Raw genomic sequence first — 21,138 nt, forward strand, 5'->3', positions numbered from 1 at the left:
ACATGGCGGCCTGAATGCTCACCCATCCAAGTGCCAACCATGCCCAACAGCGCTTAATTTCGGTGATCTCACAGGAACCAGTGTATCCATTGCGGCAAGGCCCTTTAGCTGAGCACACTTTAAAAAATGGACACCAGATAAAACTTGACAAAACATCCAGCATGGCTAACACAAATGCATTCCGGGGTTGTGTCATTAAAGAAATCATTCAAATAAAAACCATCAATAACATCCTAAATAGGGATTGTGGCCTGCAGTTCAGCATTGTGTGGGATCCAGTGATTGTGTAGTTGAAGTGGGCTCATCAAATGCAGAGTCAACATATGCCCAAACATGGCGATGTTACAGGCACCAATGATGTCACAGGCGGCAGCCAGTGTATATAATGGGTGCACTGGCATTCCAATGGCAGTCACACCACTTGAAAATGGCCAGAAAGTACTTGGCCAAGAGCTAGTGCAATTTTAATAACTTGATATGGTTGAAAAACCAAGAACTTTTTATTCAGTGTTACCGACATGATTATCTGCTTTCTTACAGGTGTTCCCATGTTTCAGAAGTGTCTGTATGATGTTGCTGCTGAAATATGCATAAGAGATTAGTGTATAATATAAGTTTTTATATTGTGGTAAATATAAAGTAAATGTTGGTTTGTTAATGAACCATGATAATCATTTGTATTAAATCCATTTCAGTAAGTTTCCATGTGCTATGCATAGGAACTTCAATTCCATTGATGGGTGAATGGTCCTGTAAATTGATACTCATAGTGGAGCTGATACAGATTTTTACGCACAATGTACAATGTGAAAGTGTTGTCAGATAGTACTCAGAGGGTGGAAGTAATTCTTATTTAACAGATATAACCAGATTAATGAGTATATGTTGACACAAACTGCAGTTCTGTGAATGATCAAAAATATTTCAGAAGCTTCTATTCCCTTCTTGTCTGTAGTGTTTATCATTCACGATTCACTTCCATATAACATTATACCCATAAAAATAATTTCACTTTTTAACACACAAATTCATATACAGTGTTCACACAAATCTTTTTTTGGACACGCTTTTCTTGCTATTCGTAACATGCGTTTTATATTTTCTTTACTTCTATAGCTGTAGGATATTTTTATTCCCAAATAGTAAACTTGTCTACCATTTTAAGCATCTCATTTACTAATCTATAGCCCTTAGCATCACCTGACAAATTTACAATATGCCATTACTTTGTTTTACTTTTGTTGATGCTCATCATATAGCATCTTTTCAAAATGCTATGCATTTCATTCACTTGTTCTCCAAAGATCTTTTTTGAATCTGACAAACTTACCATGTCATCAGAAAAGCTTGAATTAAGAGATGTGATCTTTCAGGTTTTCTTTGTATGATTGATTAACACTGTGCTTCTGGTGTTCAAAAAACACAACTCATAACAACTGAAGATGATGACTTGGTCGGTCATCACAATATTTTGCATAAAATGGAAAGAACAACTTGGCTGAACACTTGGAAGTATACCATTGAATCTTGAAGTTTTTATTTCTTCTCAATGAACTTTGAGTCTCTTTCCAAATTTCTATTTGGTTTCTTTAGTGCTTTCTCAAAGTAAGGATTGAATAACATGAGGGGCAAGCTGCAACTCCATCTCACTACCATCTAAATTACTCCATCCCTTTCATGGCCTACAATCCTTATAACTACAGTCTACTTTATGCACAAGTTTTTGAAACATCCTTGTAACGTTGAGCAGAAATATGCCTTGTCATGTTGTGTCAGCACTACATAAAATAGTATATTTCTAAACAAAACAATATTAAATAAGCAAAACATAGTCTGACAAGAAGCTGTGGCTATTTATCGATGTCCCATAAGTTACCACATAACCCAAAGAAGAATATAGGACATCTTTTTTTTAATTGGCGAGATTTCAAAAACCTTTGCATAGCTGTGGTATAATGGCAATTTCTTAACTTTTTACAGGGTCTTATTTTGTAAAAGCTGTTTATGAATATTCCTTTGTAACTAAGAGATAATTAGCATTAACACATCTGTGTCACCAATGTTGCTCCAGAAAGGAATCTCCATTCACTTATTTGCACTAATGCAATGTGACATTTCAATATATTTCTTCTTGTACTGGAAATATGGAAATGACATCTCCTTGGTTTCTATTTCATTGTACCCATTTAGCTCTACTTTATCCTTTTCATGTAAGGCATTAATTCAGATTGTTCTCTGAACAACACCAAAATTAAAATGTAGTTACACAGTGTAAAATATGATACATCATTTTTTTAATATTAACAAATTGGAAAGCACACTGCAAGTTATTTCCAGAAGAAACTGATAATATTGGAGTTAAGCTGAATTTAAACTAGAATGCAATAGTTATGTACTTTAGTGCACCTGCTCTGTTAAAAGTGTTGCATACTTACATGATGAGCAAACTCTGATATAAGTGGATAAATAACTGATGTGTTTGGTGTTTTAAGAAGACATGATCTTTGGTTTGGATTGCTCCTTAGCAATTTTAGCAAAACATCACCTCCTTCCACAACATGCACAGCTTCTGGGAATATTACAGACAAACCTAGAAATTAAATTGATCATAGATCAGTTTCTGTAGTGGAATGAAAGTGCACTGAATGTTATCAACAGTATCATACAGTTAAATGTTTCAAACTAATACCTGTAGAGCCAGAATGATATCATACTTATCAGATTCTTGATAATTTTTATGTTGAAGTTATTTCAATCTAGTATCACTGTCAATAATATAAATTTACATGTCATACATGAGCTTTGTATAAGGAGTGCTATTAAGACTTTTTGATGAAGTTATGGAGCATGTAAACATAACAACTTGATTGTTAACATGTATGTTGGGAATACATTTCCACTCCTGGGTTAATTATTCTTATAGCTAAGGCTGCTAACACACATTTGTGTGGTTATCTTCAATCTAGAGATAGTTCATTTTATTTCTGGTGGTAAAATAAATTTTTTACCATTATAATTTGACCAGGAAATGGAAGGATGTTTGTGACACAAATTAAGTATTTCTATGAGTGAGAGCATGAAGCACTTTTCACAATAATTATCTGTTGGGTGGGGACGTTAGACCTGGCAGACTCCTTGGTGGAGTCTGAGTGGAGCTGGCTATGTATTGAGCCTGAATTTCATAATCATCGTTTACTACTAATAATGAAAACACAACAAACTTTCATTGCATTTACCTACACTAAACATATACACTTAAAATCCAAAAATTCATACAGTGAGAAAGCAAGACCCTCACTGCACTGACAACAAGCAATGTAATGTGTTATTTGAAGAATTTGATACATGCTCAGTGGGAGGGAAAACACTTTCCCTTCCCTGAAGAAGGAACCAATAATTCTGAAATATAACACATGGATAGTATTCCTGGAGGTAAGTACTTGCCACATATTTTATATCATAATTTTGTAACATGGTTATTAGTGACTCATTTCAGCTAATACACATTGGCAAAAATTAATTAAGAATGCAATAAAATAATAAAACTGTAAAATGCCTCACATAAAACCAAAAAATTTTGAAAAATGTTGCTTGATGACCAAGCTATTTCTTGGTTCTCAATACTCCCATAGAAAGCTGTGAAGATAAACTAGAATTTAATAATTGCGTAACACTGACTCTTTGCTTAAAATAGGTTACACTGTTAAATACTGAGTGAGGTGGTGCTGTGGTTAGTGCACTGAATTTGCATTCACGATGACAATGGTTCCAAACTGCGTCCAGCCATCTTGATTTAGGTTTTCTGTGATTTCCTTAAATCACTTCAGGTCAGTGACAGGATGGTTACTTTGAAAGGGCACAGCCAACTTCCTTCCCCATCTTTTCCTAATCCAATGGGATTGATGACTTCACTGTTTGATCCCCCCCACTAGGTGCATTTTACTAATTTGGCATACAGGTGTTCGGATGACACAGGTACCAAACATGTGTGTGGTTCCTATCAACATAAGAAGAACAATGTATTAGAGGGCAGTGTATTATCTGAAAGCAAATTTCTAAGACACTATATCTTCTAAAGGTCTGCAGAGAGGTACTCCGTGGTCAGATAGTTGTATTCACCAATGACAGCTTGTTTTCCTTCATTTCTAGCCATTTCTTCCCCCAAAGAAACATAATCCTAATCATCAACTGTGAAGTTGCAACATGTGGGCCAGGGAGGGAGGAGTGGGTCTTTGCATTTCGGCAGGAGAGCATTATATTTCGCCAGTGTAGATACTGTAAAAGCCTCCTCAGTTTTTGCATCGATCAGCTCCTGCTCCAGATTTCTACCACACCTATGCATCCAGCAGAATATCACTTTATCCTCTAGCTACATCATGTGAAAGAGGGTCTATTAGAAAATTTGTAAAAATATAAAGCACCATATAGAGACAGCTCAATAACACTAGAAGCACTATTGGTGAAGCATTCTGGTAATTACAGATTAGTAACATGAACAGCCAATCAGCCATTTACATAAACTTGACCTATGTTTCAATACTACTCTGAGTATCTTCTTCATGAGTACTTGATGTTATTTGGTTACATTGCTTAAAACATGTTAAATGAACCGTGAGAAATCCAGCTCAAGTCACATGTAGTAATGTTTGGCTGTTTACTTTACTAAACACAGCTTACTCATAGTTGCTGTTAACAACCATGTTCAAGTTTGTATATTCTGGTAATATTACTTATCTGATGTGCTGTTTGCACAGGAAAGCCTGTTACATTGGCTACTCCAGCAGAGATAAATTGTGGATTAATACCTCCTGAATTTACACTGCAAGTAACTAAGAAACAGTCTGCATCCAAGAACGCTGATGAGATGCTCTCTGTTCCAAGTTTTTTCCTGTGATATCCACTTTGACAAGTAAGGCATTTTCTGGAAGAAGGGTTCATAGGTTTATGTGACCTTTTTTGGGAAATTGTTTACAATTAATAAGTGGGTTATGTAGAATGTTTTACTGAGGTTTTGTTTCATTATCTCAGTGATAGGGGTTAGGGCAGCACTTTCTTGATGTGTGTACATGCAGCCCTTCTCATTCAGTTTAATGTACAGCTGGAGCTGTGTTTAAAATCCAAAAGTAATTTGCTCTAAACTACAAAGGAGATGGTTCAGTACTAGGCTCACTAGTGTACAAAGGTCCATTTACCTCACTCCAACTTTGGAAGCACAAATACAGTAATAGAGTACTGGAAAAGCTGAGACTATCAACAATGGCATTTAATTCAGTGAAGCCAGAAAAAAAAGATACTGTTTGGGATTTATTTAAACATGTGAATGATGAAAGTACTTTATGATTACACAATATGCTTGAAGACAGTCATCAGCAACCAGATGTTATTTAGAAAATAGCCGTGCATGCAGCACAGGAAGACGAAGAAGAAGAAGAAGAAGAGAAACAAAAGGTCCTTCAGTAACTAAAAACACCACCAGAGAAACTGTTCATCATAATGTATGGACCACAGGACAAAACAGTATTTTATTCACATAGTTGTATTTTGGTATCAATTTTTCTTTCTGTTATTTTATTTTTGTACCTTTCTGGAAGTTCCCTGATCAGATGCGTTATTGAGAATAACATTACTGTTATGTATCAATATGTTCTGAGGATTAAAATAAAATCTAATAAAGGGTCTGTAAACGTTTATCACAAATATCATTTTTCACTTTAAAAACATAGGTGAGAGATTTGCTTAATAGTAGTACACATCTTATGAAAATCAAACAATGGAAACTCCAAGTAGGAATATCAACAATGTAGGAAAAGACAGATTGCTATTTACTATAAAGAAGACACGCCAAGTTGCAGACAGGCACGATTAAAAGACACTGGCCTTAGATGCTAAAGTTGGCGGTCATGTGTGTGTCTTTGTGCGTGAACGTTGCGGGTGTGTCTCTCTTTACTGATGGAAGACATCCTATGAAAATATACTTGTATATTAGAATCATGTTGTTATTTAAATATATTAAAAGTAAGTCTTTAAGACTTTCCTATCTGAAATAATCATTTTATTCTATGAGCCTTTGTTCCACAAAATGCCTCAATTTCAAAAGAAGGATTTACATTGCTTCCCATCACGGATTAGGGCATCTCCCTATTTTCCACATGTGATTGAACAGAATGCAGGTGATTCCTGTTTCCCTTAAAAGGACCTGCAGCACAGTGTAATGCATTTTGTCATGACCAGGAAACATGAGTCCTGAGCTCATATGGGGAAGATACAAAATTCTCTTTCTTTACTGTTGGAACAAAAGTCTAAACGGACCATCTTGGTGATACTTCTCCAGTAATGTAAGGCTGGATCTTAGCTGGCCATGGCAGACAATTCTGCAAAGTGTTCTGCCATAGTGTGCACTGATCTGGAAACTTCCCTTGCACATTATACCAATAACTGGGAACTCCATATCTTGCTCACAAACCCTTTCTATGATCTCTCTTACTGCAGGCAACCCAGTGGGACAATTTAGTGGTGTTCAGAAACTCGCACTATGATCTCTCTTAATTTCCTTAATAATTCAGCAGCATGTGGCCATATTTACCTGCAAAGTGCTATGTCTTAATCAGGCAGGGGATAGAAGCAGTCTTCATACAGACTTTGGAATTAAAGCATCAGTGGCTTTTGAATCAACAGCCATATTACCCATTTCACCCTTTCCTGGATACTGTCGGAATGTTTAAACACTGCCAGTTGGCTGTACATTATGCTAGCTTAGGAGGCAGAGATGAGAACCAGACCTAGTGAATTCCTAAGGGACCAAACTGCTGAGGTCATCAGTCCCTAGACTTACACATTACTTAAACTAACTTATGCTAAGAACAACACACACACCCATGCCCAAGGGAGGATTGGAACCTCCAGTGGGAGGAGCCGCGCAATCCGTGACATGGCGCCTCAAACCGCACGTCCACCCTGTTGTATATCTGTTATTGGTAGCTTAATATTTACTTGATGATAATGGTATTTTTTGAAGATAATATGTAAGAACATTTGTAAATACCCTATCCTATTTATCACGCATTACTAACTGTGATTCAACTTCATAGCAGACACTTGTACTTGCCGTGTAGTAAAAAGATTTTCTCAATTCCTGAAAATTTTTGACTTTCTGTTGAATAGGTATGGATTCCAAATTCCTTACTTCACATGGGACAGAAGTTTTGTTGATCTCCAGAGGAGATAACTCCATTATGATCATTTAACAATGTGGTGAAGTCTACATTAAAATTATTTTTGTCTCTTGGATTGTGACTGTGTAAATCACAGTTCGGCTGGGCTGATATTTTTTATCAACAACAAAAACCATTATGGAGTAAATGTATTGTAAAGTGAAGGAAAAAATTCCAATATCCAAAAGGCTTCAGCTAGATGTACAGTTACTCACTTTACACAATACTCTTACTGGTTGATTCTGCTGAATAAACACTTTATTTACTAACGTGCACTGCCCTGAAGGTAATTCCATAAGTGAAAATACTCTAAATAAGCCAACACTCTTGCTTTTACATTAACGCAGTGAGAAATTATGCTTCTAAGAGCACAACACATTAACCAACTGGACTCCAATGAACTTTACAGTGTGCATTTCATGTTATGTACAACCATTTATGTCAGTTAATGAGACCTTCTCCTTTGTGTTAGGAAGGTAACACTCCATCCATGCCAGAGGAATGCCATTCATATCATGACACTTTATTTTGCTAAATAGAATTTTATAATTCACACAATCAGAGACTTTGGCACGGCCACAGAATATACCAACAGGATACTGTTACTTGTTTAGCTGTGTTAGCATTACATTTGTGAGGTCTTGAATTGCTGTCTTTGTGGAGAATTCTGTAAAAAAGCCATACTGAGAGGTTATTAATTAGTACTGCTTGGTTAAGTGTTATTGTAGCATATTTAAGCCTGTCAGGAAATATGTCCAAATCTACTGACTGATTACAAAAACATCTTAAAGGTGACTGTATCAAGACAGCACAAGATATTAATATTCTGCTCCATTTCACTTGGGACACTATTTTTGTTTGTTTCACATTTAATAATGTTGGAAATCCTTTTTGACTTAGTCTTGCAAGGTTTTATTTTTTTGAGCATTACACAAATTTTGCTTTTTTTCTGAAAGACTGGATAATTTAAAATACTGTTGGTAATGGAGATTCATATCTTAACTACAGTTTGTCCACTGAATTACGTAAAACTCTCTCTTCCTAGCACAAGATAATATAATCCCAGGAGTTACCCATACCTCATACTTGCCTGTGTTCAGTTTTGCTCTAATTTATTTTAGGGGAAAACAAGACAAAGTGTTTACAAATACACTTGAGAAAGATTTAAATTTCCATCAAGATGTCCACTTTGTAAACTTCCTCCCATAATTTCTCTCTAAATACTATGATTGAGACTCTGTTTATGATTCTACTTATAGTTTTCTTCTTCTATGATCTGTAGCTAGCCAGTCAGTATATTTTATTGTTAACATCTGATCATCATCAGCAGATAAACTAGTATTGGTTTCACAATTAAATCACTGCAGGTTGTTGGATCTAAAAACAAGTTTTCAACACATTATGCACTATGTCCTTTAACACTCTCATGGAATTTTACTGCCAAAAATAATCCAGAGCCAGACATCAACAATTCTAGGGTCCCTTTTTCAGCTCTATCTGACACAAAATGAACTCTGAAGTCTTCATAGACAATGTTTGCCCTAGTTAGGTCCATATAACCTTATTAAAACTGTTTATAGGTGCTTTTTGAAGCTTAATACACTACCAGTTGAAGAACTGTTAACTGTCAGTACAACAACTCTGTGTGTTTCATAATTCACTGTTGTGACACAGCACTGAAATAGCAAGGTCCATGAGAAAGACAGGATGTGGCATGTACATCACAGCACGTGACACTGCAAGTATTACAAGTACCATGCAAGATCTCAATAGCACATGACAAAGTTAAGATCTTTAGTTGATACCTTTCCAATTACATACTGATTCCTGTGGGCCCTGTACAAAGCAGAGCATTCATGGATTGGGGCAGACAAGCTGACTAGTGTGACATCACAAGTTCATTGCAGAACCCATTTGTCTTACTGGCCCTGTGAAAAAGCTATTCAACACAACATTCATAATTTGGAGGCCTTAGGATGCAACTATGTTTACTGCATATATAGCCATTCCCCTTTTTGCTTATTGATCTTACAGTAGTATGACATTACTTTGTACCTATCAAGATGAATCAGTTCGATTTCAATGATAACCATGACCACAACACATCTGCTGAAATTCCATCTATCGTTTCATTTTTCTATATGTTTATTAGAAGTTCGTCCTTTTTATTTCTGAACCTTCTGAAATTTTGATGGAAGACACTAAATACTATTTCTTTGATACTGTGGGCTTTGTCTAAGATACAGTATTTGTTGTGCTTGTAGCTGTTTCGACTTCAGATACATTTACTCTTTAGCTACATCTTTCAGATAAGCTTATCCTAAAGAGAGCTAATGAACACATTGTAAATATTGGGATAGGATGAACATTTATTTGGTCTGAATGGATGCTTCTGGCAATTACTCATGCAAGTAGCCTGTTATCAGAAGCATTCAGATGCAAACCACATTGTGTTAGATGTGACCAAGTGAAGGATGATGCATGTCACACCCATGTGAGACTGTCCTCCTCCCGAGTCATTTCTCAGGGTATGTATTAACACCTACCACACAATGCTTCATCCAGGGCTTATCATACTGTTCAAAGAGCAACATGATCTTCACACTAGTGTGAGGATCATTCGCAGCAATGTGCTAGATATCATCTTCAGTTGTAAAATTAAGGACACAATTTGAAGCTTTACCTGCACCCTCTACTATTATATTATGATCATCTTTTCCAAGATTCTAAATTACAGGTGATGTCGCTGATCCCTGAATGTGGCTTAAAAATAGTAATTACCTGGTAATCATATCACAGAGAGTTCTGTACCAGTTCAGTCCTCACAATTCATGCTGGAAGGCTGATTTATCATCTTAATCACCTCATATAACTTTTTCTAGAAGGTAAGTGGACAAATTCCTAGCTAGTACACAAGGTTTCCAAAACTATTTAATTGTTACATTCATCATAATATTCTTCCTCTGCTTATTATGTTGTCTGAGCAGTATATTTCTTACACTCTGTTAAACACTTGCTAATTGGGTGTACTATCTCACTACATTTGCAGCTTAATTTGTAGATATCTATTTTGGCCTTATGAGAAATGGCACCAATATACATAACATATTCTTCCAATACAGCAGATGACGGTTTGGCAGAAGCTATAGGCTTTGGGGTAGTTTTATTTACTCTCTCTCTCTCACTCTCTCTCTCTCTCTCTCTCTCTCTCTCTCTCTCTCACACACACACACACACACACAAGGGTGTAGCAGAGGTAGGTGGCTCTTATGTTTCGTACACCCTTTACACTTCAGCATCAACTGACCTAATGATCAGGAAATGAGTATTATTTCCTGATTCATTGGAAGCCTGAGCATGTTTATCACACATAAATTGGTCCTTACATGCTTGCATGATATGATCAAAATGCTGATATCAACAGGGTTGTGATATTTAACACCCTACCTTAAAGCAATGAAAGCCTGTAGCTATGAATTCTGGGACAAATGTGAGCTGAACTCAGCACAATTGTTGGTTTCTTCTGTGGCTTCTACATATATTGACAGTGTTAGTGATGATAACTGTCTTCCATTTTGTTTCAATTTGATTGTTTTGATGTACATGGTATCCTCACACTGCACAATGCTCCTGCCATAACTCAGTGAGTCATTTAAGTTGATCAAGGTCACATACTCATCAAAAGGAACTGAGACTAGGGCTTAAAGAGGCAAGAAATTGGAACATTTACTTTTCAAAGGTTCTGTCCCAGCATAGGAGTTAATCATTTAAGGGAAACCATGAAAAACCTACATCTGGATGGCTGGAAATGACACTGAACCATTTTTCTCCTGAACAGGAGTCCAGTGTGCTAACTATTTTGCCACCTTACTTAGTAGTTACCTTCCACGATATGTGGCATTTAAAAAGTACCTCAAGTACTGTCCTCTCCTGTGGATCCTGTCTTCTCAGCAGAAAGTACAGAATCTGTCATTACCCATTCACTTCACTGTGAGGGGCATGTAAATGGTAGATCTAGGGCCCAGGCATCCTTCACAGGGTGGACAGGGACTAGGGAAGACTCAGGGTGTTGTACTGATCTCCCTAACCAACAAGTCTGAGGTTCTGTCTTTCACTAAAATTGAAACTGAGACAGTGGGACTCGCTTCACTTGCTTTGTGGAAACTTGTTTTGTTTGGTATTAGGAGGACGAGCCTAAAATGGCAGCTCAAATGTACGGTGAATAATGGTACCCTTAGGGAAATGGCGGCAAGGGACAGGAAAGGACACCTGGTGCGCTCAGGTTGTAAGTCTAGGGGCCTCGGAAACAGGGTGCAACCCACTGCAGATTGTGGCACAAGTTGGAACAAATGATGCCTGTCTTCTGGACTCTGAGGTCATTCTTGCTTCATTCCAGCAATTGGCATAGAAGGTTGAGAAGACCAGCCTCACGTGTGGAGTTTCAACAAAGCTCACAATCTGCAACAGAGTCCCCAGAACTGATCATGGCCCATCGAGTAGAAGGAGTGGACCAGAGACTTCAAAGGTTCTGGGACAAGCTAGGCTGTGACTTACTGAATTTGCACTACACAACAGAGGCTGCTATTCAGGTAGCTGACTGTGTGTGGTAGTGTACACAAGAGGTTTCTAGATTAGATGACTCTCCATCCAATCCAGATAATGATAGCTGTAGGAAACCCAGAAGTATCAGTGTAAAATTGAAATACATGTCTCCCAGAGGCGAGAGTAGTAAAATCCTAATAGTAAACTGCTGAAGCATTCACAACAAAGTGACGGAGTATGAAGCACTCATGAAAAGCAGTGAAGCTCACAAAAAGCTAGGTATAGAAAGCTGGTTGGAAGCAGAAATTGAAAAGCAGTGAGATTTTTGGGGAAAATTTAAGAGTATATCGAAAGGATAGGCAAATAGGAAATGGAGGTGATGTATTTGTCACTGTAGACAAGAAACTCAAATCCACCAAAGTAGAAATTGAAGCTGCATGTGAGATTGTTTGGGTAAGACTCAGGATCAGGGGTGGGCATAAAATGATAATTGGATCCTTCTATCATCCACCAGACTCATCTCCTGATGTAACAAAAAACTTCAGAGAAAACCTCACTTCAGTTGTGCATAAGTTCCCCAGTCATACAGTAATCATCATTGGAGACTTTAAACATCTAACAATTAATTGGGAAATTTACAGTGATGCTAGTTGTGAGCATGATAAGACATCCTGGGAAACTTTACTTAATGCCTTCTCTGAAAACTACCCAGAACAGGTAGTTAGGAACCCCACTTGTAATAGAAATATATTGGATCTAAAGGTAACAAATAGACCTGACTTCTTTAAGGATGTCCACATCAAAACTGGTATCAATGACCATGACACAGTTGTGGCAACAATGGTTACCAAAGTACAAAGGACAACTAAAACAAGCAGAAAGATATACGTGTTCAGTAAACTAAATAAAAAATCAGTAGTATCATACCTCAATAAGGAACTTGAAACTTTCAGCACAGGGCAAGAGCTCTTGGCTCAAGTTATAGTTGACCATGCACTGGATAGATATGTACCCAGTAGAACAGTTCATAATGGGAGGGAACCTCCATGGCATACAGTCACCATACAGAAACGTCTCGAGAAACACAAATTACTGCATAATAGATTTAAAACAAAATGTAGAGCTATAGGTAGAGAGATGCTGAATAAAACGTGTTTGACTGTCAAGAGAGCAATGCATGACATCTTCAGTCACTAGCACAGCAGAACATTGTCAAATGATCTGAAACAGGACCAAACGAATTTCTGGTTGAATATAAAGGCTGTTAGTGGCACCAAAGTTAGTGTCCAGTCCCTAGTGAATGAGACAGGAACTGAAATTGAAGGTAGCAAAGCAAAAGCTGAAATGCTTAACTCCGTTTTCAAATATTCCTTTACAAAGGAAAACCTGGGAGAACTACCCCAATTTAATCTTCATACCATTGAAAAGATGAATGAATTAAGTATTAATGTCTGTGGTATTGAGAAACAGCTGAAATCGTTAAAACTGAACAAAGTTTCAGACCCAAATGGTATCCCTGTCAGACTCTCTACTGAATGTGTGGCTCAGTTAGCTAGAGCCCTTGAACAAAAAACCATGCCCAGTTCTTGGAAAAAGGCATAGCTTCATACCCATCTACAAGAAGCGTAGTAGAAGTAATCCACAAAACTACCGTTCAATATCCTTGCATCGATTTGTTGCAGTGTCTTAGAACATATTCTGAACTCAAACATAATGAGCTATCTTGAACAGAATTACCTCCTCAATGTCAACCAGCAACTACCGTTCAATATCCTTGCATCGATTTGTTGCAGTGTCTTAGAACATATTCTGAACTCAAACATAATGAGCTATCTTGAACAGAATTACCTCCTCAATGTCAACCAGCAAGGATTTCAAAAACATCGATCATGTGAAACCCAACTCACACTTTTCTCACATGACATACTGAAAGCTTTGGATCGAAGAAACCAGGTAGATGCCATATTTCTTGATTTCCAAAAAGCATTTGACTCAGTACCGCACCTATGCTTATTGTCAGGGAGGACACAGCATGTAATCGTGGATGGAGAGCCATCGTCAGATGCAGAAGTAACTTCGGATGTGCCCCAGGGAAGTGTGTTGGGACAATTGCTGTTCATATTAATGACGTTGAATACAATATTAATAGTAAAATCAGTTTTTTTGCACATGATTCAGTTATGTATAATGAAGTACTGTCTGAATGAAGCTGCATAAATATTCAGTCAGATTTCGATAAGATTTCTATGTGGTGCAGAGATTGGCAACTAAATGTTCAGAAATGTAAAATTTTGCACTTAACAAAATGAAAAAACATAGTATCCTATGCCTATAACCTCAGTGGGTCACTGTTGGAATCGACCACCTCATGCAAATACCTGGGTATAGCATTTTGTGAGCATATGAAATGGAATGGTTACATAGGTTCAGTCGTGGGTAAAGCAGGTGGTAGACTTCAGTCTATTGGTAGAATACTGAGGAAGTGCAGTCAGTCTACAAAGGAGATAGCCAAAAAATCCCTCTTGGGACCAGTTCTAGAATATTGCTCAAGTGTATGGGACCTGTACCAGATAGGACTAATAGGGGATATTGAACATATACAGAGAAGGGCAGTACAAATGGTCCCAGATTATGTTTAATCTGTTGGAGAGTGTCACAGAGATACTGAAGGAACTGAATTGGAAGACACTTGAAAACAGACATAAATTATCCTAAGGAAGTCTGTTAACAAAGTTTCAAGAACCAGCTTTAAATGATTACTCTAGGAATACACTACAACCCCCTACATACTACTCACATAGGTATCATGAGGATAAGATTAGAATAATTACTGCACACACAGAGGCATTCAAATAATCACTCTTCCCATCCTCCATATGTGAATGGAACAGGAAGAAACCTTAGTAACTGGTAGAATCACCTCACGGTGATTTGCAGAATACAAATGTAGATATACATGTAGACCATACCATCAAAGGAGCTTTTCATCAGCTGAATATGCTGGGAAAGTATACATTTACACTTCTCATTTCACAATTTATTTTCACTTTTCCTTCATTTTTATGAGGGAATCACACTCTTTATAGTAGGCTAAAACCTCTGAAATTTCTTAAATAGTTCTCCCTTGGTTTTTACGTGGCAAGATTCCCAAAATGAATCGAAAGTTTCTCAGTGGGACTACATCTATCAGTTTCTAACATACTCTACACTGGAAACAGGTAGTAACAGTTTTGCTCATATTTTATTCCACTGTCCTTTTCTGCTTTCAGTATCACAGTCATTCCTGAAGCTCCCAAAACTATAAAACTGTGTTTCTACAAGCAAGCATATCTTCAACAATGGAAAGTGACTTGCATTTAGATAAGGTTTAGTGTTTACTCTATCCCCTAAGAAGAAATTTTTTAGGCCTTTTACTGCATTTTTTTATACTCATGACTGAAAACTTATGTTCTTTCCCAAACGTGACTCATTTATCATCATGGCCTTCTCTACAACACTGTCAGTTCCCCTGCAAATTTCTTACTGCAGAAACAGCTGATGGACCAACTGAACAACATGCACAAATACATTTAAGTAGGATAATATTCGAGTAGAATGAAACTGCTTTCAGAACAATCAAGAGAATTACTTTCATTCCTCAGCTACTTAACTCCATAGCAGAGAAGTGGGAAGTATGACTCCTTTTTTGTTTTCTAATTGGGGTAACTCTGTCAGTTAAAACAGCATGAGATTCCCCTCCCCCACCTATTTGCTCATTGTTATAATAAAAGTTGAACTGAACAGAGCCATTCTGTTCCATACACTTATTATTTGTTATACTGTGTTACTTTGAAGTGATCACTGCTGTTACTTGTGCACCTTGTCATGTAAGTAGTTTAAAATTACACTGTAATTGTGCCACCATAGTTTTATACAGTCCACTTAGCACTCCCATCAGACATTTGTGACCTCAGTGTAGCCCTAAACATTTTTTACTGGATGAATTATTTGGTGAGGAAGGAATATTAGACAATGGGGATAATTATGACAAGAAAGTAATGGTAGAGAAAATTGAAAATGACACTGATTTTGAATAAAGTACATAACTGATGGATTCTTATTATTTTACTGGTACAGATAAGATATATAAATGACAAAAAACTGATTTTTCGAAGGTAAAAAGAAGACAAGGTTACAAAGACTAGGAATGTCAGTGATGAAGTTTATGGTGGATGACACTGGTATGCATACTGATGGCTACCTTCAAGAAGAGTGTGTCTGGATCTTCCAGACTTCCTCTGCTGTCTAGGAGACTTAAATTATTCTGATAATACTCAAATGTCAATGTTATTTACAGTTATACTGGTGAAAAATTATAAAATTTCATGTGCCGTATGTGTTTTGTCACAATTATCTGTTGTAAATCATTATTTGGTTGTACTGTTTTGATTGTTTGACTATAACTATGAATATCTTTGACATGCACATTCTTTGGTCTGGCATCATATGTATGTTTTGTACTCACAAACAAGTTTGACATTCAGTCAGTCTGACTAAGTTGAATGAGACACATTGACCTACATTGAGCTTTAGGTATATCTTCTGACTTAAACTGCAGTATGGCATTCGGCCGTGCAATGATGTATGACACATAAAACTCATATGGTTTTTCTATTTTAAGTACTTGTTGTTGTTGTTGTCTTCAGTCCTGAGACTAGTTTGATGCAGCTCTCCATGCTACTCTATCCTGTGAAAGCTCCTTCGTCTCCCAGTACCTACTGCAACCTACATCCTTCTGAATCTGCTTAGTTTATTAATCTCTCGGTCTCCCTCTACGAGTTTTACCCTCCACGCTGCTCTCCAATACTAAATTTGCGATCCCTTGATGCCTCAGGACTGTCCTACCAACCAATCCCTTCTTCTAGTCAAGTTGTGCCACAAACTTATCTTCTCCCCAATCCTATTCAATACCTCCTCATTAGTTATGTGATCTACCCACCTAATCTTCAACATTCTTCTGTAGCACCACATTTCGAAAGCTTCTATTCTCTTCTTGTCCAAACTATTTATTGTCCATGTTCATCTTATACCCTCCTTACAAGACACTGTCCATTCAGTTCAACAGTCTTCCAAGTCCTTTGATGTCTCTGACAGAATTACAATGTCATCAGCGAACCTCAAAGTTTTTATTTCTTCTCCATGGATTTTAATACCTACTCGGAATTTTTCTTTTGTTTCCTTCACTGCTTGCTCAATATACAGATTGAATAACATCGGGGAGATGCTACAATCCTGTCTCACTCCCTTCCCAACCACTGCTTCCCTTTCGTGTCCCTTGACTCATATAACTGCCACCTGGTTTCTGTACAAATTGTAAATAGCCTTTTGCTCCCTGTAATTTACCCCTACCACCTTCAGAATTTGAAATAGAGTGTTCCAGTCAACATTGTCAAAAACTTTCTCTAAGTCAACAAATGCTAGAAACTTAGGTTTGCCTTTCCTTAATCTAGCTTCTAAGATAAGTCGTAGGGAAGATATTGCCTCATGTGTTCCAATATTTCTACGGAATCCAAACTGATCTTCCCCGAGGTCGGCTTCTACCAGTTTTTACATTCATCTGTAAAGAATTCGCATTATTATTTTGCAGCTGTGACTTATTAAACTGATAGTTTGGTAATTTTCACATCTGTCAGCACCTGCTTTCTTTGGGTTTGGAATTATTATATTTTTCTTGAAGTCTGAGGGTATTTCACCTGTCTCATACATCTTGCTCACCAGATGGTAGAGTTTTGTCGGGACTGGCTCTCCCAAGACTGTCAGTACTTCTAATGGAATGTTGTCTACTCATGGGGCCTTGTTTCGACTCAGGTCTTTCAGTGCTCTGTCAAACTCTTCATGCAGTATCGTATCTCCCATTTCATCTTCATCTACATCCTCTTCCATTTCCATAATATTGTCCTCAAGTACATTGCCCTTGTATAGACTCTCTATATACTCCTTCCACCTTTCTGCTTTCCCTTCTTTGCTTAGAACTGGGTTTCCATCTGAGCTCTTGATATTCATACAAGTGGTTCTCTTTTCTCCAAAGGTCTCATTAATTTTCCTGTAGGCAGTATCTATCTTACCCCTAGTGAGATAAGGCTCTACATCCTTACATTTGTCCTCTAGCCATCCCCACTTAGCCATTTTGCATTTCCTGTCGGGGACTGATGACCTTCGCTGTTTAGTCTCCCTTAAACATTCCAACAACAACAACTTCCTGTCGATCTCATTTTTGAGACTTTTGTATTCCTTTTTGCCTGCTTCACTTACTGCATTTTTGTATTTTCTCCTTTCATCAATTAAATTCAGTATCTCTTCTGTTACCCAAGGATTTCTACTAGCCCTCGTCTTTTTACCTACTTGATCCTCTGCTGCCTTCACTACTTCATTCCTCAAAGCTACCCATTCTTCTTCTACTGTATTTCTTTCCCCCATTCCTGTCAATTGTTCCCTTATGCTCTCCCTGAAACTCTGTACAACCTCTGGTTCTTTCAGTTTATCCAGGTCCCATCTCCTTAAATTCCCACCTTTTTGCAGTTTCTTCAGTTTTAATCTACAGTTCGTAACCAATAGATTGTGGTCGAGTCCACATCTGCCCCTGGAAATGTCTTACAATTTAAAACCTGGTTCCTAAATCTCTGTCTTACAATTATATAATCTATCTGAAACCTGTCAGTATCTCCAGGCTTCTTCCATGTATACAACCTTCTTTTATGATTCTTGAGCCAAGTGTTAGCTATGATTAAGTTGTGCTCTGTGCAAAATTCTATCAGGCGGCTTCCTCTTTCATTTCTTAGCCCCAATCCATATTCACCTACTACGTTTCCTTCTCTTCCTTTTCCTACTGTCGAATTCCAGTAACCCATGACTATTAAATTTTGTCTCCCTTCACTATCTGAATTATTTCTTTTATTTCATCATACATTTCTTCAATTTCTTCGTCATCTGCAGAGCTAGTTGGTATGTAAACTTGTACTACTGTAGTAGGCGTGGGCTTTGTGTCTATCTTGGCTACAATAATGCGTTCGCTATGCTGTTTGAAGTAGCTTACCCGCACTACTATTTTTTTATTCATTATTAAACCGACTCTTGCATTACCCCTATTTGATTTTGTATTTATAACCCTTCAGCATAACTCTGTGTTAACATGAATTACACCAATAAAAAATTGTTGCAACACCAAAAAATAATTAATGTACAGTAATGAAATTTTAGGAATACATTTGTCTAGGTAACATATTTAAATGATCAGCATTGCAAGATCACAGGTTAATGTAAATGCAAGATAAGCCATTGAAAATGTGAATTATTGGTACACTAATAACTGGTGTAACAGCCAGAAAGTTGAATATAAGCACGCAAACATGCCTGCTTTGTGTTGTACAGGTGCTGGATGTTAGTTTGTGGGATGGAGTTCCATGCTTGTTTCACTTGGTCAATCAATACAGGGACAGTGAATGCTGTTTGTGGCCGATACTGGAGATTTTGTCCAATGATGTCCCATACGTGCTCAATTGGAGACAGATCTGGTGATTGAGTAGGCCAAGACAACATGCCAACATTCTGTAAAGTATGTTGGGTTACAATAGTGGTATTAGGATGACTGTGATCCTATTGGAAAACACCCCTGGAATGCTGTTTATGAATGGCAGCACAACAAGTTGAATAACCAGATTGACGTACAATTATGCAGTCATGGCTTGTGGGATAGCGATGAAAGTATTCCTATCGCCATATGAAATTGCACCCCTAGGTGTAGGTCCAGGGTTGTAGCCTCTCCCCGATGTTATTCAATCTGTATATTGAGCAAGCAGTAAAGGAAACAAAAGAAAAATTCGGGGTAGGTATTAAAATTCATGGAGAAGAAGTAAAAACTTTGAGGTTCACCGATGACATTGTAATTCTGTCAGAGACAGCAAAGGACTTGGAAGAGCAGTTGAACGGAATGGACAGTGTCTTGAAAGGAGGATATAAGATGAACATCAACAAAAGCAAAACGAGGATAATGGAATGTAGTCAAATTAAATCGGGTGATGCTGAGGGGATTAGATTAGGAAATGAGACACTTAAAGTAGTAAAGGAGTTTTGCTATTTAGGGAGTAAAATAACTGATGATGGTCGAAGTAGAGAGGATACAAAATGCAGACCGGCAATGGCAAGGAAATCGTTTCTGAAGAAGAGAAATTTGTTAACATCTAGTATAGATTTAAGTGTCAGGAAGTCGTTTCTGAAATTATTTGTATGGAGTGTAGCCATGTATGGAAGTGAAACATGGACGATAACCAGTTTGGACAATAAGAGAAGAGAAGCTTTCAAAATTTGGTGCTACAGAAGAATGCTGAAGATAAGGTGGGTAGATCACGTAACTAATGAGGAGGTATTGAATAGGATTGGGGAGAAGAGAAGTTTGTGGCACAACTTGACTAGAAGAAGGGATCGGTTGGTAGGACATGTTTTGAGGCATCAAGGGATCACAAATTTAGCATTGGAGGGCAGCGTGGAGGGTAAAAATCGTAGAGGGAGACCAAGAGATCAATACACTAAGCAGATTCAGAAGGATGTAGGTTGCAGTAGGTACTGGGAGATGAAGAAGCTTGCACAGGATAGAGTAGCATGGAGAGCTGCATCAAACCAGTCTCAGGACTGAAGACCACAACAACAACATGTGTAGGTCTAATATACAGACAGGTCAGTTGTGGACATCAATTGGTCTCTTCCTAACCAACACTCAACCATCAATGGCACCAAGTCCAAACCAGATTTCATCGGGAAACACAACAGCCCTCCACCCTGCCCTCCAATGAGCTCTCACTTGACGCTAATGAAGTTGCACATGGTGATGGTTTGGAGTCAATGGAATACATGCTACAGGGTGTCTGGTTCAGAGCCCTCCTTGGAGTAACCAATCTGTGACAGTTTGTTGTGTTACCGTTATGCCAACTGCTGCTAAAATTGCTGCTGCAGATACAGCACAATGCCCCAGATCTGTATGCCAAACATGATGGTCTTCACTCTCAGTAGTGCCATGTGGCCATCTGGAACCCGTTGTTCTTACAATAATACATTCTCGTGACCACTGCTGCCAGCAGTCACCTACAGTGGCTACATTCCTGCCAAGTCTTTCTGCAGAATTGCAGAAGGAACATCCAGCTCCTCATAGTTCTATTACACGACCTTGTTCAAATCAGTGAGATGTTGATAATGATGAGTTTGTCACCTTAAAAGCATTGCTGACTAACATCAGCTTTCCACATCCAATTTCAAAGGTAACTAATGCTCATGACCGTTACAGCGTGTACTTAAAGCAAATCTGTTTTGCATCCTCATAGTTGTGCTACTAGCGAAAATTCTATGTGACTGGCAT

General features: G+C 37.7%; 1 protein-coding gene across 1 annotated transcript in view; it reads right to left on the reverse strand.

Moving 5' to 3' along the window:
- Positions 1-21,138, reverse strand: part of LOC126251630 (uncharacterized) — a 184,774-nt gene that overhangs the window by 138,812 nt on the left and 24,824 nt on the right. The window contains exon 2 of the mRNA XM_049952174.1: positions 2,436-2,590. Coding sequence (XP_049808131.1) covers positions 2,436-2,590 — 155 coding nt within the window. The remainder of the gene's footprint in view (positions 1-2,435; positions 2,591-21,138) is intronic.

This window comes from Schistocerca nitens, chromosome 4 (genome assembly GCF_023898315.1).
Source record: "Schistocerca nitens isolate TAMUIC-IGC-003100 chromosome 4, iqSchNite1.1, whole genome shotgun sequence".
Taxonomy (NCBI): Eukaryota; Metazoa; Arthropoda; class Insecta; order Orthoptera; family Acrididae; genus Schistocerca; species Schistocerca nitens.